At 43.0% G+C, this 17,443-nt stretch overlaps 1 protein-coding gene across 2 annotated transcripts; it reads right to left on the reverse strand.

The window, feature by feature from the left end:
* Positions 1-149: 149 nt before the first annotated feature.
* Positions 150-7,483, reverse strand: RFC2 (replication factor C subunit 2). 2 transcript variants are annotated; one of them, XM_026063733.1, is made up of 11 exons: positions 7,317-7,483; positions 6,692-6,761; positions 5,982-6,023; positions 5,467-5,573; positions 4,127-4,228; positions 3,385-3,485; positions 2,559-2,716; positions 2,132-2,197; positions 1,553-1,633; positions 1,231-1,344; positions 150-436 (listed from the first exon to the last, which is right to left on the reverse strand). In XM_026063733.1, exons 1-11 carry the CDS (start codon positions 7,430-7,432, stop codon positions 380-382), a joined length of 1,014 nt encoding a protein of 337 aa, XP_025919518.1. In that variant the 5' UTR covers positions 7,433-7,483; the 3' UTR covers positions 150-379. The 2 variants fall into 2 exon arrangements, with proteins under 2 accessions (XP_025919518.1, XP_025919517.1); XM_026063732.1 differs by having other exon boundaries at positions 151-490; positions 7,317-7,482.
* Between the last annotated feature and the right edge of the window lie 9,960 nt (positions 7,484-17,443).

Here is a 17,443-nt window from a genome sequence, read left to right on the forward strand (position 1 = left end):
ATCACTAACAAAGGGATTAAACCTTTGTTTTACCTGCTGTTAGGTCTAGGTACTATTGCCATAAGCAGTTTTGCTGATGTAGCAGAGAGAAAACCTTAGTGCTCCTCCTTACTCTGGACTATCACAGTCCTCTCCTCCACCTCAGTTATACCACAGGTAAAAGTTTTTGGTTTAAAGTAGATTCTAAAGCTTTATTGGTCTAAATAAAAAAAGTACAACTCATTTCTACAATAGAACCTGGTTATTTTTCTGGTATTTAGCAAAACCAGGGGAACCGGCTCTTTGCATGCAGAATTCAGGACACACGCAGCTCTGACACACGCAGAGTCGCTGATCTCACACACCTTCCAGAGTGTAGGTTTCGGCTCAGTCAAATACTCTAGCTTGCTGCAGGGGTTGCAGTCTTCTGACATAATCTGGCCAGCAGTCCAGCCATCTGCAAGAGGGAGTTCACACCTTCCACTATCTTCATATGAGTATACCCAATTTCCTGGTGATAGAGACATTGTCAAATCTTCTGTTTCTCTCGGTCTGTTTCATCAGCAAAATATTTTCTGGTCTATTTTGATCTCTCACAGTCTACATATAGTAAGAGTAATGACAGTTCAGTAAATATCTTTTACTGCTAAAAGACTAACTTCAGAGTCATTTGAACTTAAGAAAAGCTTATCTTCTAAGAAACACTGATAGCACTCACAGTGCTATCACATTCTCAGATAGACCAACTGGAACGTTGTTCTTTTATGAAAGTCTGTATCTCCCCGCTTCCTTTGTAGGGAGCAAGGTGCACGTATTTGAGGACAGGTTTTAAATCTAAGAGTGATTTCATTACATCAGTTTACCATTTGTCATCTGGCTGTCAATACCATTTAATATTTTATGATTTACTGGACTAGAATCAACTTTGCTCCTGAAGAAAGTTCTCAAAAAGTTAATTGAGCATTTGATGTAATGGCTGTCTGAATTTATTATTTACATTTGTTATTAATTCTAGATGAAAAATAAAGTGACATCAGTGATTAGACTTTAATCTTCAAGTGACCATTCTTACTGACAAACAGATGAGGCAGAGTGGGAAAGGAAACAGTAATAAAAAGTTCAAAATATTTTTTGCACTTATATCTAGCAAATCTCAAGTGGGAAAACTCCAAGGCTGCTGCTATACTATGGATCACACTGTCTTTTTAAAAAGGCCCCCAAGACCCCACCAGTAACTATGTTACCACTAACCTTGATAAATTCCAATTTCAGATATTCTGGCATTTGAAAGGTTTTACACACGCGGAAGATATTGCCAATCACATCTTCTGGAGAGTATCCAAGCCGCCACAGGTGGGCAAGAATCTGTGCAGGTAAGGATAATTCAACATTTATCAGAAAAACTTATCAGGTGAGTCAAGCCTGTGTTCGCTTTTGGGACAGCTGCATTTATCAACTCATCTGCATAGTTTTGCCCTTATCTTAAAAAGCAAAGCATGCTGTGAAGTCTTCAAAACAAGCATTCTGTAGAGAAAGATGTCTGACTACACGGACACAAAGCATGAATACCAACCTTGTATGCTTCATCAATATTTGCATTGATGCAGTGTTGTATCATTTCTTTCACAAGCAGAGGATGAGGCTCATCACATACCTATGTCAAAGAGACTATTAAATTTCAAGATACTAGAACATCCTGCATTATAACATCCCAGTAGTTTCACCAAGCTTCTGCACAGTTGAAGTATTGAATCAGACTTATCCTATAATACAGATTAAATTCACTGTAGTTTAATATGACTTTCTGGTAACATAGCTGTCATGCAATGGCAGACTCAACAGCGCTAAATGAGATCACTCAAGCAATAGATTCAAGAGTTACCACTGTGACGTTTCCCACCAGTTATGTGATTCATGTGCTTTGAGGTAGGTGTGAAGCCAAGAAGTCCCAGATGTGCTGTTAGGGAGTGCAAGTGCTCCCTGCCTTTTCAAAAGGCACGTGGACTTATTTTGCTTAATGCCATAATTGCCACATACATAATACTGTCTGCAAACTGGCAAAGCACCTTCAAAGTTTTATATATCTCAAGGAATGTCTCACACAGTTACAGGTGCTAGACTTCTAGCATCACTGTTTTACACTGTTACTAACCTTAAAAACATTTTCACTGTTTACAAAGCCAAATCCAGAATATGTGGACTGTAAGTTGTTTAATGCCTGTGAAAAGAAAAATTAAGATGTCGGTTATTTTCTGAAGGAAGTGCTCTACTTCCGGCTTCTCTCTTCAGGATGAAAATATAGAGTTCTTAGGAAATTATGCCAAATAAGCTGCTTTCAATTAGATTACAGAATAAACTGCAAATGTATGCAGACTTTGTTTCCTCTAACAAGTCAGTATCTGATTTTCATCAAATAATTTTTAAGATCCACTTTTAACCCTTGCAAAACTAAACAGTTTGGCTACTCTTGTGCCATAGATCACATTCCCTTTGCTTTTCTTCTCCAAAGATAAATCCTCAAAGTTTTTTGCTTTAAACAGAGGTTTTAAAGACAGGTTTCACTGCCTTTCCTCTTTTACCTGTCTCATATCTCCTTGGGCTGTGAAGATAATGGCTTCCAGTCCATCATCTGTATATGGTACACCCTCCTTCTCAACAATTTTCAGTAGCCTTGCAAGGATCTGTGAATCTGTCAGCTTGGTGTAACGTAGGACTGCACACCGAGACTGAATAGGTTCTGAGGACAGAGATGCATCATTAACATTTCCCTCTTCTCTTAAAAAAAAATACTGTTTTTCAGCTTGGAAGAAAATATCTCAGTTTCCAACTCTTCATTTGTCAGCTCCAGACAGAATATAGTGTCTCCTTCAGCATATACAATTATGTTATAGTCCTTCACTCGAGCCCAAACGTGCTACTTGATTTTGCCCCGGTATGTGCAAACACATATCAAGCTCAGCTTCCATTCTGCTGGTTTTCTAAATGTAGATGTTTATCATGCTGTTTTTACTCCTAAACAAAAAAGTCTGTCTACTATGTGTTAGCCTGTAGGCAAACTTTAAGATTTTGTCACAGGACGCAGGACAACAGAAGGGGTTAATACCCAGTAAACAATACACCAAACATTTTAAACTGTATCAGAAGCTGGGCAGAGATTAAGCACAGAGTACTAGGAGTCTGCTTCTGCAGAGATGCATAACACTATCCATTAAAAACAGCTGTTCAGAGGGTTCACCAGCTACTCAAATGTGCTTTTTTTTATTAGCTGGATTTAGGTGGCTTGAGTTTCAGAAGTACCACAGCTTCTCGCAATAAGCAGGTTCAAGGTATTTCTGAAAACCACTTTGAAAGCTGGCCAACAGTGTGGAGAACACATTACAAAAGCAGGGACTAGCAGCACTTTACCTATGATTTTATCAGAGGCATTACATGCAAGTGCGAAGCGCGTTGTTTTGGAATAAATTTCCATTGTTCTTCTCAATGCTTGCTGTGCTCCATCTGTCATGCTGGGGGGGGGGGAAAAAGGAGTTAGGACAGATTTTGCCCTTCACTGACTTTTAACTGCAGCCTAATAACTATTTTTGTACAGGCTTCAGAGTTTACTCTGACGGTGCTTTGTAAATTACTTGATATTCTGGCTTGGTAAGCTAAGCAGCTTTTGCTAGGCATGTAAGCAGATCACCCTGCAATACAGACAGTCACTGAGACCTCCGTAAAACTAACATACAAAATTAACATTAAATCATTAATAGTCTGGAGAATACTGCTAAGAGTATTACTACTTATAGGCAGATGCAGGGGAACGTGCCCATTTTCATCCAGTGAAGTTAACAGTGTCTACAGTAAGGCAGACTCTTTTCAAACAAAAATAGCTATTGAACTGGATGATGCTATTTCACATCCAGCTAAATCTCAGTGTTTCAACCCAGTATTCAGTATCTCCTTTAAATGCAGCAATCTCTGCTTGATAGGAGGAATCTCATAAGAGCGCTGTTCCATGCATACCTATTTCTTACCGAATTATTTTATATATTATAGTCTTAGCTGTTTCTATAAGCTATTTCTATCTCCAACAGCCACTTTGCAGATAGAAGATAAGCAGAAAGTATTTCATGTGGTAGTTGAGGTCAAGGGAAAAACAATGTACCTGTCTGCTTCATCAAGGATGATTATTTTATGCCGACCTTTTGGAAGTGTGACCTTTTGCTGGGCAAACATTTTGATTTTGTTTCTCACAACATCAATGCCTCTGGAACAACAATTCAAGTAATTCACAATCAGTTGGGTGAAGTTACATAATAGATCTTATTCAGCAGCAGCAGTTTCAGCTTTCCTGAGCTCCCCATTTTCAGAATCAGAATCACAGAATTGCTGAGGCTGGAAGGAACCTCTGGAGATCATCTAGTCCAACCCCTCTGCTCAAGCATATTCTCCCCCTGTTTTGTTCCTGTCCCATCGGCTGTGCCAGTGTAACTGTTCGTGTCACCATGTTGTAAGCCAGATTACCTAACTGATCCAGGTTTAAACCCCAATAACCCTCCTTTCCGGAAGTTTTGAAAAAATAATTTAAAAGGTTATTTCAGTGACCTTACTTACAGCACTGCCACAAAAGCAGTTATGTTTGGCAAAAGGTAAGGTTACTAAGTGAACAAGGGCAGAAACTTTTAAGACTGCTTGGCCACTTTGCCAATACTTTACATAGCTACATCCTCAGACCCAGCTATAACTCAGAATAGTTTAAGAGAAATAGCTGGACAAACTGCATTATACTAGCACAACATGAACACTTTCCTAGACAGAGTCCCACCAAAGAGTTACTTTTAAAAATAAACGATTTTTTGTTCTGTTTAGAACAATGAATGTCATAATTCTATAGTTCTTCGGTAACTGATATTAACAAAGGCAGTACAATGTATTGTACTCGTATACAACCTTCCATTATCGTCCTCAGAATACTTCAGACAGGGTCTGCTAAAGGACTTGGGAAATACTATAATTAGGCTTTAGCATCTGATCCTTGGAAAAGATCCAGTGCCCTCTACATACATAACACACTCATCCTACAGTTTAATCAGCTATCTTTACAGCTCTAATTTCTATCACTTTTTGTCCTAAGCACTGAAGAGTTCCATTCTAAACAACTCATTCTCTTTTCATTCTTAGGAGGATCTTTATGAATGCAAAAGCAGAACTCTTTAAATTTGAGAAGACAGTACCATTACAGATTCTGCATGCCATCTGTTTATATTTTTGTGCTTCAAAGTATCTGTCAAGTTTGTAAAACATCAGATGATAACTGGCACATTAATACACGGCTAGCCAAAGATCTCCTAACTCAATTGGAAAAACTGCATAAAAAAAATAAGTATTAGAGACATTACTGTAGCAATAAGCCTATCAAGGCTGCCTGAGTTCAATTAAAAATAAAAATGGATACTTGCTTCTTCATTAAGACTATGACTAGATTTATACAGCCCTCATTCTCACCTGTCATTTGAGGCATTCAGCTCCAGAACAGCATCCTTTAATGCAGGACCAAGTAGAGCACGAGCCAAGCAGAGGATACTGGTGGTTTTACCTGTTCCTGGAGGACCCTGGGAATGCAACAGTGCAACAGTGGCTGTTAAGTTTTATGCCATTTTCTAATTTGTACTCTCTGCAACGCTCCGCAATCATGAAAAATAGCTGCAGCGGAAGAACTGGAGAGAGAACACCAGACTAGAAGTTGCTCGAGTTCAGAATCCTGCCCTCAACAGTGGACAGAAACGCTGCAGGGAGAAGTACAAGACATGCTTCAATAGGCACCTAAGGACCAAGTTAATTCTCAGCAGAAGGTTATTTCTTGTGTATTCTGCCAAGAATATTGCTCTGTGACCATATAATCAAGATCTCTTACCCGTACATTTAGGAACCATGCAAATCTATACTGGGAGGCTACTGTGGCTCAGTTTCAGAAGCTAGGACCAACATAGTGAAATACAGTACAGCACAGCAATACTTACAGCAATTATAATATTTGGTACATTCCCCTCTTTTGCAAAGACCTAAGATAAAATAATAAAAAATGATTATTGATATAATAAAACTGGGACCAAATAGTTCCCAATTGCACCCCATTTTAACCATGAGAAAAAGAGCTAATCATTTCTTTTCCTCCCTCCTGCTTCCATTTTTTGAACCTCACTGTTTTCATGGTTTTTTTAATTGCTCAGTTAGAAGTCAACCCCTGGAATAATATGGAAAGACTTAAAAGCACTTAATATCCTAATTTTTAGTACTCTTGCCTTTCCCTTCCATCTGCTTTAATTATTTATTTGCTAGTATGAGCTTTCTGCTAACAAATACTGTGTTCACAGACTAATTTATTAAGGAAAATATTTTTCTTTCAGTAGAAAAACTGCTGATTATGTTTCTTTCCATTGCAGTATAAGCTACATTTATTCATTGAAACAGTATTATTATAACAGCTACAAGTTTTCTAACTCATATCAAAACAGGGCCAAGTTAAGCAACATCCCAATTCGAGAAGGAATATTTCTTTAGAACGCCACTCAAATATGTTCTAAAATATGAGTTTTACATTAAGTCAGAAAGTTTTTTCCACTTACTCAAGTATGCACCTAGAAACACAAAAGTGCTTTTTTGGTCTGTGGATCTAGAGGAATTATGTTTTCTAAGCTAACCTATAAAACAGAAAGGGGCAGCAACACACCTCCAGCCTGCTCACAGTGTCTTCATTGCCAACTATTTCACATAGCTTCACCGGTCTGTATTTTTCCACCCTGTAAAAGCAAAACCCCAAACACTTAAGCACAGCTAATCAAGCTTTTAATAGTGTGGTACACTGTTGGCAAGAGGAGGATTGCATTAAGACAGCTCGGAGCAAGGAGGGCTTGATGTGTCTTAGTAAAAATTCTGGAGGGCCTCGCTCCCCACTGCTAAGCGCTTTATTCCATGACACTAATTCCTCAAGCCTTGTGTTGCCCCAGTTAGTAACTTTTGCTAGTACAAAGCAGCGATGGAAGGATGAAGCCCGGCCGCGAGCAGCCCCGTTTCCAGCCCCAGGCCGAGCCCAGGCGCCGGCCCGGCCCCTCGCGGGCCCTTCCTGAGGGGACGCGACCGCCCCCCCCCTTCCCGCCAACGGCCGTGCCCCGCCCCGCCGCTCGCGCCAGGGCCGCGCGCCCCTCCGCTCGCCCCATAGGCTACGCCACGCCAAGCCCCGCCTCCCGCCGCGCTCTGCTCCAATGGCGGGGCGCCCGCGGCCCTTCCTCTCTCGGCAGCCCCTCCCCCGGCGGCTGCCCCGCGCTCTCCCCTCGGGCGGCGCCCCCGGCCCTCACCACGGCAGCTCGTAATGGCCGCTGGCGGCGGGGGCGGCCGCCGGGGGCTCGGCGGAGCCTCGCTTCTCGCCTGCCGCAGGCCCGGCCTGCTCGCCCTCTGCGGCCTCCGCCTCCATCGCGGCGGCAGCTGGCCCGGCGCCTGCCTTCCCGCCGCCTCCGTGAGGGGAGGGTCCGCCGCGGAACGGCCTCCTGGGCGGCGATGGCGGCGGCGGCGCGCTCCGCCCGTGCTGGCGGCCGGGGAGGAGCTGCGCCGGGGCGGCGCCGTGCCGGGCCGGGCTTCGCTGAGGAGGGGCGGGCGGGCGGGCGGTCAGACGTGGGGCCGCGCTCGGCGCTGCCGCCTGGGCTCGCGTTCAGCTCGTGGCGGGTCTGGCTGCTCCCCTTCCCTTGCTGACCGGTTAAGACATCTGAAAAAAAGAGTAATGTGTTTGCACCTCAGGGGTCGAAACACTTGTTTCCTTTTCTAGCTACCTTTATTTTCCCCTGTAAAATGAAAACGATAAAAAGTGCACTGCAAAACATCGGAAATTGTGTTACTGTAGGTGGGTGTTGTGGTGATGCTGCTAAACGTTAGGATTTGGTGGTTTGATACCTCAGTAGCTACTGGGGCCTTGGTGCGTCCTCAGGCTCTGCTTGTGCTCGGCAGGATCAATGGTGCTTCTGTCGGTTAGTGAGCAGGGGGGTTTTCCTTCAGTCCGCGCTACAATCCCTTGGGAAGTGTTTCTAATTTAAGATTGCTGTGAAACAGGAATTTAGCACTGGTCATATCTGAATTCCTGCATGAGCGATGATGCCCTTCTAAGAGGGTGCCTTTGCATCTCTTGCCTCAACGTTTACATTCGAGCGTAGTTATCTTAGGGGCCGGTGCTTGTTGCTGGGTTTTTGAGGCCGGCACCTGGGCGCTGACAGGCGAAAGCGTTGCCTTTGGAACTGGTTCTGCCTGTGGCCTGACAGGGATCGCGTCTGCCGAGTTTTTCATAAGGTTCCAAAACTCTGGCAGGTGCAGTTTCTGTTATGCAAAGTATAGTCTTGCGTCTGAGCTTTTGTGTAGGCAGGATGGTTGGTGGTTTAATTTTGTTTTATTTTTTATTAATAGCTGTACACCGTTCGTAGTGGTTTTGTGATAGGTGTTACATAAGGGTGAAATTGGAAGTGATCTGCAGGCTGTAAGTGGCTGTCTAAATTAACTGCGGATTTCACCCATTGCAGGTAAAGTAAGAGAACAAAAGGCATAATTATGTGGCTTACAAGGGCAAGACAGCTGGGTTTTTTTTCCAGTGTTTAGACTGTTTCTAGCACGCATACTGGCTAAATACATTGTTCTTGTAATACATCAGACTTGCTATGTTACTCTTGTCTTTGGATTTAGCTTACTGCAGTATTCAGCAGAAGCCAACATGAGACAGTGAAATACTGCAGCTGCATACAGCACTGCTGGTCATGAAAGTCTGGCAGTATAACACACTGGACATGCTTTGGTTTCTTGCCAAGTTAAGCAGTTGTTATGCTCTTAGGAAGTGCCAGCCTCTAGATAAGGTACAATTTTCCTGGCCAGCATTAATTCTCCCATTATATGTGCAGTATTGCTGCTGATAAGCACCCAAAGGACTGTGAGAAAGACCATTCATAAGAATTGTTGCAGAGAGCCTGATGACAGATTTTGTGATATTTCTGCTAATCAGTTGCAATATGCGTTTCTTTGGAGCACAGTCTTCTAAAGCACTGCGGTCCTGTGCACCCCTCTGTATACAGAAGCTCCTCAGATTTTCCATGGTGATTCTCTAGGCTGTCAAACACAGAACAAGTGTGTGTTGAGGGCACAAGGGTATTGAGTGGTGCGTGGCAGGTGGATAGGCATACCTCGTTTGCTGAGATGTCGCAATACCCTGAGCTGAAACTTTTAAAAACCATCTGTCCCAGAACTTGAACTGTTGCTAATGTAGCCTCTGTTGAAATCACGGGATACATTCAGGATAAAATGAAATCCAAATTCAGCGCTGAAAAGGCAGAACTCTTTTGATGCATCATCAAAGAAGCATGAATGCACAGGAATGCAGTACATGTAGTGTATTATCCTGAAAGGAGAATGATCCTGAATTTAAGACAATTCCTTCCTGCCTGCCCCTCCAAAACATGCACACAAAAAGTTTATTAAATATCTGTTCTACAGTACAGATATACACACTTTTCACTAACAAGTTAGTTAGCAAGAGGAATGCTTGTCTTGGATGCACTCAAAGAGAGAGTGACCACAGATCTTGTGGTCATCCCAGGAGCAATGATGTCCCAGCTGCAGGTGCTTCATGTAGTAGGGAATGAGTCCTTTAAAGACCATTTGGAGTCTTTATTCTCAGATTGGCTCTGGTCAAGAGCTCATGCTCTAGCACCTACAGGGAAGCTGAAGAAGGCCGGTATAGCAGGTTTTGTTGGGGGGTCAGATGAAAGTTATGGCCAAAAGGATTTAAGAAATCCAGTATATCATATGCCAGGGTAGGAACTGAAGATGGTTTGTTAGACTTGGAAGAAGGTGAGACTAGCAAAGACACTAAAAGTGAGGCAGAAGTTGAAGACGGTGAAGAGTGACAGCGATGAAATGATGGTGCGTGAAGTGTAAAAACCAAAAGGCAATAGAAGTAAAGCCTGAAAACAGCAGCTAACTTCAGGCAAGTCATTAGTGAAAAATGTATCTGTATTGCGTGTTCATTACAGAAAAGTAATAAAAATTTTGTATGCAATCTTTTTAGGGGGTAGATGAGGATAGTCTTATATTCAAGGTCATTTTGCTTTTGGATTAACACTGTACGTCCAGTTTACTGTTATCGGTAGGACTAATACTGATATTCATTATCCAGCAGGCCTAAAAGGCTAAGGGCTGAGACCTTAAATTACAGTGTTGGGGAAAGTGCAGAGTTCCTTCAGCTGCTCATTCCTCATCCCCACCAGCCCTGCAGTCTGGCTTAAAACTGTCACCTCCTATTGCAGTGTGCCGCTGTTCAGCTGCCACAAGTAGGTCACGTAGCGCAGATGGTCTTGCTGCTGGTGAAACGTGGAGTCTGCAGTCCCCTTTGAGAGTATTCCCCGCTCTTCCACGCTGTTAGCTCGGAGAGAGCGGGATGGATCCTGATGCTACCAACGATCTTATCTTGTGTGCACTGAGACTGAAAGCATAAAGCAAAGCTGGTACAAATAGCAGTAGTGAAAGCGATGACGGGAAGGTTAGAAGGGAGGCTGGACTGGTGCTTTATGAAGCACGGCATCACTGCATTAGTGGGTTTCCTGGGCTTGGCATGCCTGGGCCCAGACTGACAGGGGCCTTGATTCGTGTAGAGCTGCAGTGTTTGAGCTCTAAGAGCAAAACCAGGGATGATGCCCTGAGTATACACAGGATATTAACTTGTCCTCCTTCTTGTAGCATCATAGCACCCCTCAGCTTTTAGTATGTGTATCTGTAGAGTGTCCTTGGGAGGTACGTTTACTTTGCTTTAGAATTATTTATTAGTTAACTTGCACTGATCTGAGTTAATGTTATGTGTATTGTTTAAAATTTGTTCCTAAATAATATGGCTGAGGTCACGCATTCAGTTTCCACCAGAACACTAACATCTCCTAGATTACTTCCATAGCCGCTGCCTCGTCCTTATTCTCGTGTGAGCATCTTTAGTAGCTGCAGAGCAGTGGCAGCTCGCCAGAGTAATCTGGGTAAATACAGCATGAATCTGTCGGCGCTGTCACCTGAGCACTTTTATTTATGGCTTCTAATTGCTTTTTTCATGTTAAGTTTTTTGCATGTTTTTTATGTTGTCACATGAAATTGCAAGCAGTAGCAGAGCTTGCTGTCTTAGTCTGCAGTTAATAAACTTATATTGCTGGAAGCCAGGCTAGTCATACTGAAGCCCGTTGACCACTGTGAAAAGAGTAGATGCAAAGAGCAATATCGGGTTATTGCTATCAGGAAGATCTCCTATTGTAAATATTTAAAATTCTTTCCTATAACCCTCTAAAAAGAATGGATTTGGATCACCACAGTTTAAAGCTAGAGAAGTGTTACTATGACGTATTTATGCATGTATTGATGAATAAATGTAAATTGTCCAATGCTTAGGATGCAAGAACAAGATTCCAGAGCACTGACTTGCAAGTCCTGCTCTCTTGTCTTTGGACGCTTGAGGCTAACAGTGTACTGAGATGTCCGTTCTCTTTCTGGAGCCCGTGATAGAGCCCGTGGACCCCGCGCAAGGCCGGTCGTGTGGTTACAGCCTCAGTCAGTAGAGGGAGCATGGACACCTCTGTTAAAGGACACGCAGGGTTACCCGTGACAGCGGGGACACCACTCTGCGAGACTTCTTTTGTCTTCAGAAGAGGTAACTCCTTTACGCATACGTTTTTCTAGAAGCCAAAATGCAGGTATTGGATATAACACTGTTGATAAAGCTGCTAGAGAAGGGAATGCTCATTTGTGCTTGTCCTGTGTTTATGCTTTCAGCGGTGACCCAGTGAGCACTTTGGCCACTCACACCTGCAGTTTGTGGCTGGCATGGAGCAATCCCTTTTCTCCTCCGTGTAAGGAGTTTTGTTTGCATAAGTGCCTGCCTCCAGGGAGGGCCCGGACTCCTCCTGTTTCCCTGAGGATGCTGAGAAAGCAATTGTGTGCATGACTTCTGTTGCCAAATGTAAGCATTGCAAAGGGCATTTTGCAGCAGAGAGAGGCTTGCTGGGGCTCTCTGACGTAAGAGGAAGGATCTTTTTGCTTCACCTGATGGCTCTGTGGTCTGTGAGCCTTCTGCTCAAAGCCTCAGCCCTGGGCCTGCGCAAAACCATGTGAGAGATTTGGGAACTGTGTCAGCTAAGCCAGCTTTAGTGAATGGCAACATCCAGTAGTTAGAAATGGAGGTAGATAGTCTGGGTTCATCCATTTTTTTTACCAGTGCACCACCTTATTTGTGTTTTTGAACATAAGGCTTAGCCTCTGTGGCTTCCTTTTCCTGTGACGATGGGAATATGAACTGACATTTGATTGAAGTTTGTCAGAGATTTCAAAAGAACTTTGCAATGGAGTTACTACCAAGTAGTTTTTTTTTTTTTTTTTTTTAATAGTTACAGTATTGCTTTACTTTCAGTCAAACAGAAGCCAGCCATGATAGCAGGATACTTTTGTTTAGTGCATCCAGCATTTGTACTTTCTTGTGCTCATTCCTTATGTCAGCAGTCTGGTAATATTCTCCACTGACGGCTGCTAATTGGTACTGCATGACATTATGCAATCCATTTCATTTGTATGTAGTCTCTTAAACGCTGGGCAAAACTTGATCAGAGTCAATGTTTGGCTGAATGAAGCAAAATAAATCTTAAATAAAATCCATTTGTGCTCATTTTCTGTACATAAAAGATGAAAATATAATAATGTAATAGTTTATCAGGAGCCCAAGAATTACCAGGCTGTAGTGCTCTGGATTCTTTAAAGTCTGCAGAGCATGGATTTAGAAATGTCATAAGGAAGAGCTGCAGTAATCAAAATAGGGAATGCTCGAAGCATAAAGAAGGATTTTAGCAAAAGATTAAGGTAAGGGTGGACTCTAGCTGCATTGTAGAGCTTCAATGATAGAGAAAGTGAGGAAAATCAGACAAAAAGATGATTGTGTTTATTATCTTCAGACCTCTCTGCATATGGGTGAATTTTTCCCCAAAGGTTTGGTGTGTTTCTGCACAGATATACTATAAAAAATAGGACTCATGCTCTTCAGAGCATGGTTTTAGTTGCTGCATACCAATCTGGGATTTAAATGATGAATCGGTAGATTATATTAAGCATAACACCAAATATGCATTCAGAACTTTCATTGTCCCAAGAGAAAATCACTTGTGGCTCTTTCCGTGGTCTGACAGAGCATAAAAGGAAATGGTGCTGAATGACTGGGTGAAGCTGGATTAGTTCTTTTTTATGGGGTTAAAGTCTAGTGAAACCCAGGTGCTGCATGAAAGGGGGATCGTTCTTCTCTAGCTGGCATTGTCTGGTTTGAGTTGGCAGCAGTCCACCGTGGTGCCAGGAGGGGCCCGGCTCCTGCAGGCAGCGTCTTGGATAAGACATGAGAGGGGCACTCCTGTGGAGGTGAACCTTTGGGTATTAACCAGGGAATCCGCACTCCCTTCCGCCTCAGCTAACTCCCTACTAAATTTAGGACCTTCTCTTTAAATTTCCCTTGCTTTAATTAGGTTTAGTGTAATCTCCCATTCAAGCCATTTGCCAGTGATTGTTGCTGGTGCTACAGCAGTGAACTAAAGTTATCACAGAAGGACTCTGCTGAGGAATGAGAGGGGAAGGAAAACTCTTTCCTGCGTTAAAGACATCTGGGTTTCCATTTTTCCCCTTCCCAGTGGAGGAATTGTGTCAGAAGGGGCCTTACTGGGTAGCTGAGACTTGTCCATAAGTTTGAATACAGTCAGGCTTGAGTATCTTTTGGTGTGTAGTGACCTCCCTGAGAATACCTGATTTCCCTTCACCCAGGTTGCGCTTTTTCTACTGACCCATGGTAAGGCGTTGCTCCTCTGAAAAACAACCCGACAGAAAAGGTCAGTAAGTTGCAGTGTAGAGAGAGCTCCACTTGAGCAGCAGAGTGACTTGTCACTTCGTTGAAATTGCATTTACGTGCTAGGCAAGAATACAGGACTTTATAAACAAAATCAGACTGCTTGCCTGTCTTGTCTAGTATCCAGTAAATCTGGGTTTAATGGTATATCAAAGTAACAGACTTAATCTAATCAAAGTTAAACATTAACTTGCATATCTCTTTGATATGTTTTTATTTTTACCTGCACTTGCTCAAAGCAGCTTTAACTGTAGCAGGAAGAGAAAAGCTTAGTATCAGTCTCCTTTGTTTCATGCATCTGAAATCATCTGAGAGTACTTTGGTTGTGCAGGAACTGTGCATAATCAGCTTCCTGATTTGCCTAATCTCTGTTGCAGCTATTTATGAATAAGTTTTATTGAGGGGGGAGTTGGGATGCGTACATTGGTAGGGAAGAAACTGACTGTAATTGAAGAACAGAGAAACGTCTCGGCCCCACAGGCTGAGGTTTCTGATGCCAGCTCAGAGTTTGCCTGCTTCAGCTTCAGTTTCCAGTGGGTTTTGAGCGTTCATATACTCGAGGCAGCTAGGTATATTTGAGTGGGTTTTTCAAAATAAATAAGCTAACTAAAGAGAGAAATGAATGAAGTCCTAGTCCTATGGTAGTACAGGAGAATACTCCAACTGACTTAAATAAAACCAGCATTTAATTTGGTATCTCTTTAGGTTTGGGGGTTTTTTGTTTATTTTTTTAGTTTCTTTCTGCAATAGTACTTTTAGCAATGCTTGCACTGAAAGAGTGATTTCCTTCTCCTCCCCCCCACCACCATAAAGGGCACATTAGACATTAATTTATTTTTCATCTTATTCCACCACATGCCATTATTAATCCATAGACTTTACTGACACCCAGGAAAGCTTTGCATGTAAAATGTTGGCATTATTAAATGAATATTGGCTGCTGCATCCCAGGGCGCAGTTCCCTGCCTCTCTTGATGTGAGTTTTTTATTGTCTTGTTTTTCCGTTCCTTTCATTCCAAGTGTCCTGCTATGACTTGTTTCTCATTTGCTCAGCCCTGTAGGGGAGATATTTTGAGGGTAATGTTCATTAGGTGGTAATTAAAAAAATGAAGGATGGATGTTAATATAAAATGCTACATTTCTTTTTGTAATTTTCAATGGACAGAGCTTCCCTGTATGTGTCTTCTTCAGGATGTCTGTTGGAATGTAGTAGGTAGCTTCTTCCCTTTTCTACAGGTTCTAGAAATCTGCAAGAAGGAGCCCAGGCTTCTCTGTATTGAAAGGTGTCCTGTGAAAAATAAAGCTCGGAAGTAGTTCACGCTGATGGTGAGGCTCAGGAAGCTAGCAACAGCCAGTACTGTGCAAGTGTTAGGTTTGAACTGTGAGGGGACTGATGGTTGCTCCTCTGCAAAGAATTAGAATTTCCAGGACACTTCTGTTGTCTGCAGTTAGTGGCCTATAAATGACATCTGCAGCTTTACATCAGTCTTCTCGGGAAAGTGAAGGATTGCAGGAGGTTGTGATATTCCCCACTGACATTTAGGGTGGTTTTCACCACTTTATTGGGGACACAAGGAAATGGAAGAGGACTCTCTGGCTCTGTAAGTAGCCAAGATCTCTTTTCCCAGGAAGGTGCTTGCTCTGAGCCCAGATGTGGGCTTGGAGGGATCCTGTCCTGCATCCGTATTGACCCTGCAGAATGCATTTCCCTTGCAGTGCAGTGGCTCCCTGGAGACTCAACAGGATGGACTTCTCTTGCAGGACGTGAGCAGAGTTTGTTCCCACTGCACCCACTGGGTCACCACGAGTGACATTCAGGGTGCCGTTTGCCCTCTGTGAGCCTCCTTCCGACTATCACAGGAAGGCTGTTAGGAAGGGAGGTTTCATGCCTCCATCCTCCACTCCCTCCTCTGATTCTTGACATCTTGGACATTTGCCAGACTGCGACCGGGTGCCCCCAAGAAATATTTACTTCCTGTTTTTTTGCTTAGTCCTCCAGAGGCCTCATTTTTCATGAATAAAATATGAGCTGTTCTTCAGGAGCCATGAAGGGAGGAAACCACTGCCAGCTGGTGTGGCCGCTGCTTTTTATTGCTGTGGTTGCTGATGCCTCCTCCCTCGCATGCGGGGAGACTGGAGAAGAGAGAAAACAATTCCAGGCCTTAGGGTTTAATCTATTGACTGTTTCCAACATAAGCGGTGCTGCCTGTCGCTAATACCAAGGAACAGCTCCCTTGTAATACCTCATTTCAAGCAGTTTGTAACTCTGACAAATTTAAATGTTTGTTTGAACTGAAACTGTCCATGACGTGTCTATTGAATGGGGCACGTCATGGGCTTATGTTCCCTTTTCAGACTGTGGTGACCAGAGGATTCTTTCCCCGCGTTCCCCTTTTTTGTACTTGTCCAGCTGAATGTAGAGTTGTACAGTCATTAATGTAAGGTAGCATTTACTGCTGCACTAGAGGAGGATTCTTAATCAGGTGAACTGCTGCCCAAGCAGAGAGGGTTATCTAAACTTGAACGCTCTCTAAGTCCTCTGTGACTGTGCTGTTCTTCAGTGGCAACCCTCTTTGTCTGATCAGTGAATTCTTAGTAAACCCCTTGAAGTGTATGCTGACGCCAGCTGATAAGGGTGCTGAAAGACCCGCAAATCTCATATACTGTTAATAGGCTGAACGTGTGTTAGGCTTGAGCTGTAACAGTAAAACAGCTGATGTAGTAAAACAAATGCCAACCTGCACTGAGTTACTTCAGCTTTGGAGCCAGGCTGGAGTGGAATACAGAAGGACCGAGAGCTGCACACTGAATCTTTGCTGTAAAATGAATATAGCAGCTATACAAACTGTTTGGCTTGTACAGTTTATCAGTCGGCTGCTTCACTGGGGTTAGCTGTTAATGAATGTGAAGGTTTGACACAATACAACTAGAATACAGCAAAATGCCCTTCATGAAAGTCCCTTGTTCCGGTACATTATAATACACAAACAAAATTCTACTTAGTGAATCTCATCTTAGAATGATGTTGTCACTGAAAAGAGACTTATGATAAAGGTGCTACAGAATGCAGCGTGCATATAGATACGGGCATGTTGTGTGAAAGCAGTACACATCAGCCAGACGCCTCATTCAGCAGGATTGTAGATTATAACTTGGTTTGTTAGAACTGGAATTATATGGAAATAAATGATTGAAAAGACATCTCAGCACTCAGAAATAGACTTACATCGACTGATGCACTGGGCAAAGAAACCTTGAGAAAGGCCTTTGGCTTTCTTATGGCTCAATCAGTGCAGCTGGAAAATCAGCTAAAAGGCAGGAATGTCATTGGAAAGCCAGATGCTGCAGTAAAGCAGAACTTTCCTGAGGAGACAAAGGACTTTCAGACTAAAATCCTAGTGCTGTCTCTAGTGGCATCCTCTTTTGTGTTCTGCTGCCTCAAACCAATGCAATGCATGGAAAGGCCTGATCCTGCTGGAGGCCATGCACCTGCAAGACACAATGCGCGCAGGTACAGGCTTGACTTTCATGATGTGTCTAGTCTAA

Source organism: Apteryx rowi, unplaced genomic scaffold, assembly GCF_003343035.1.
Source record: "Apteryx rowi isolate R43461 unplaced genomic scaffold, aptRow1 scaffold_20, whole genome shotgun sequence".
NCBI lineage: Eukaryota > Metazoa > Chordata > Aves > Apterygiformes > Apterygidae > Apteryx > Apteryx rowi.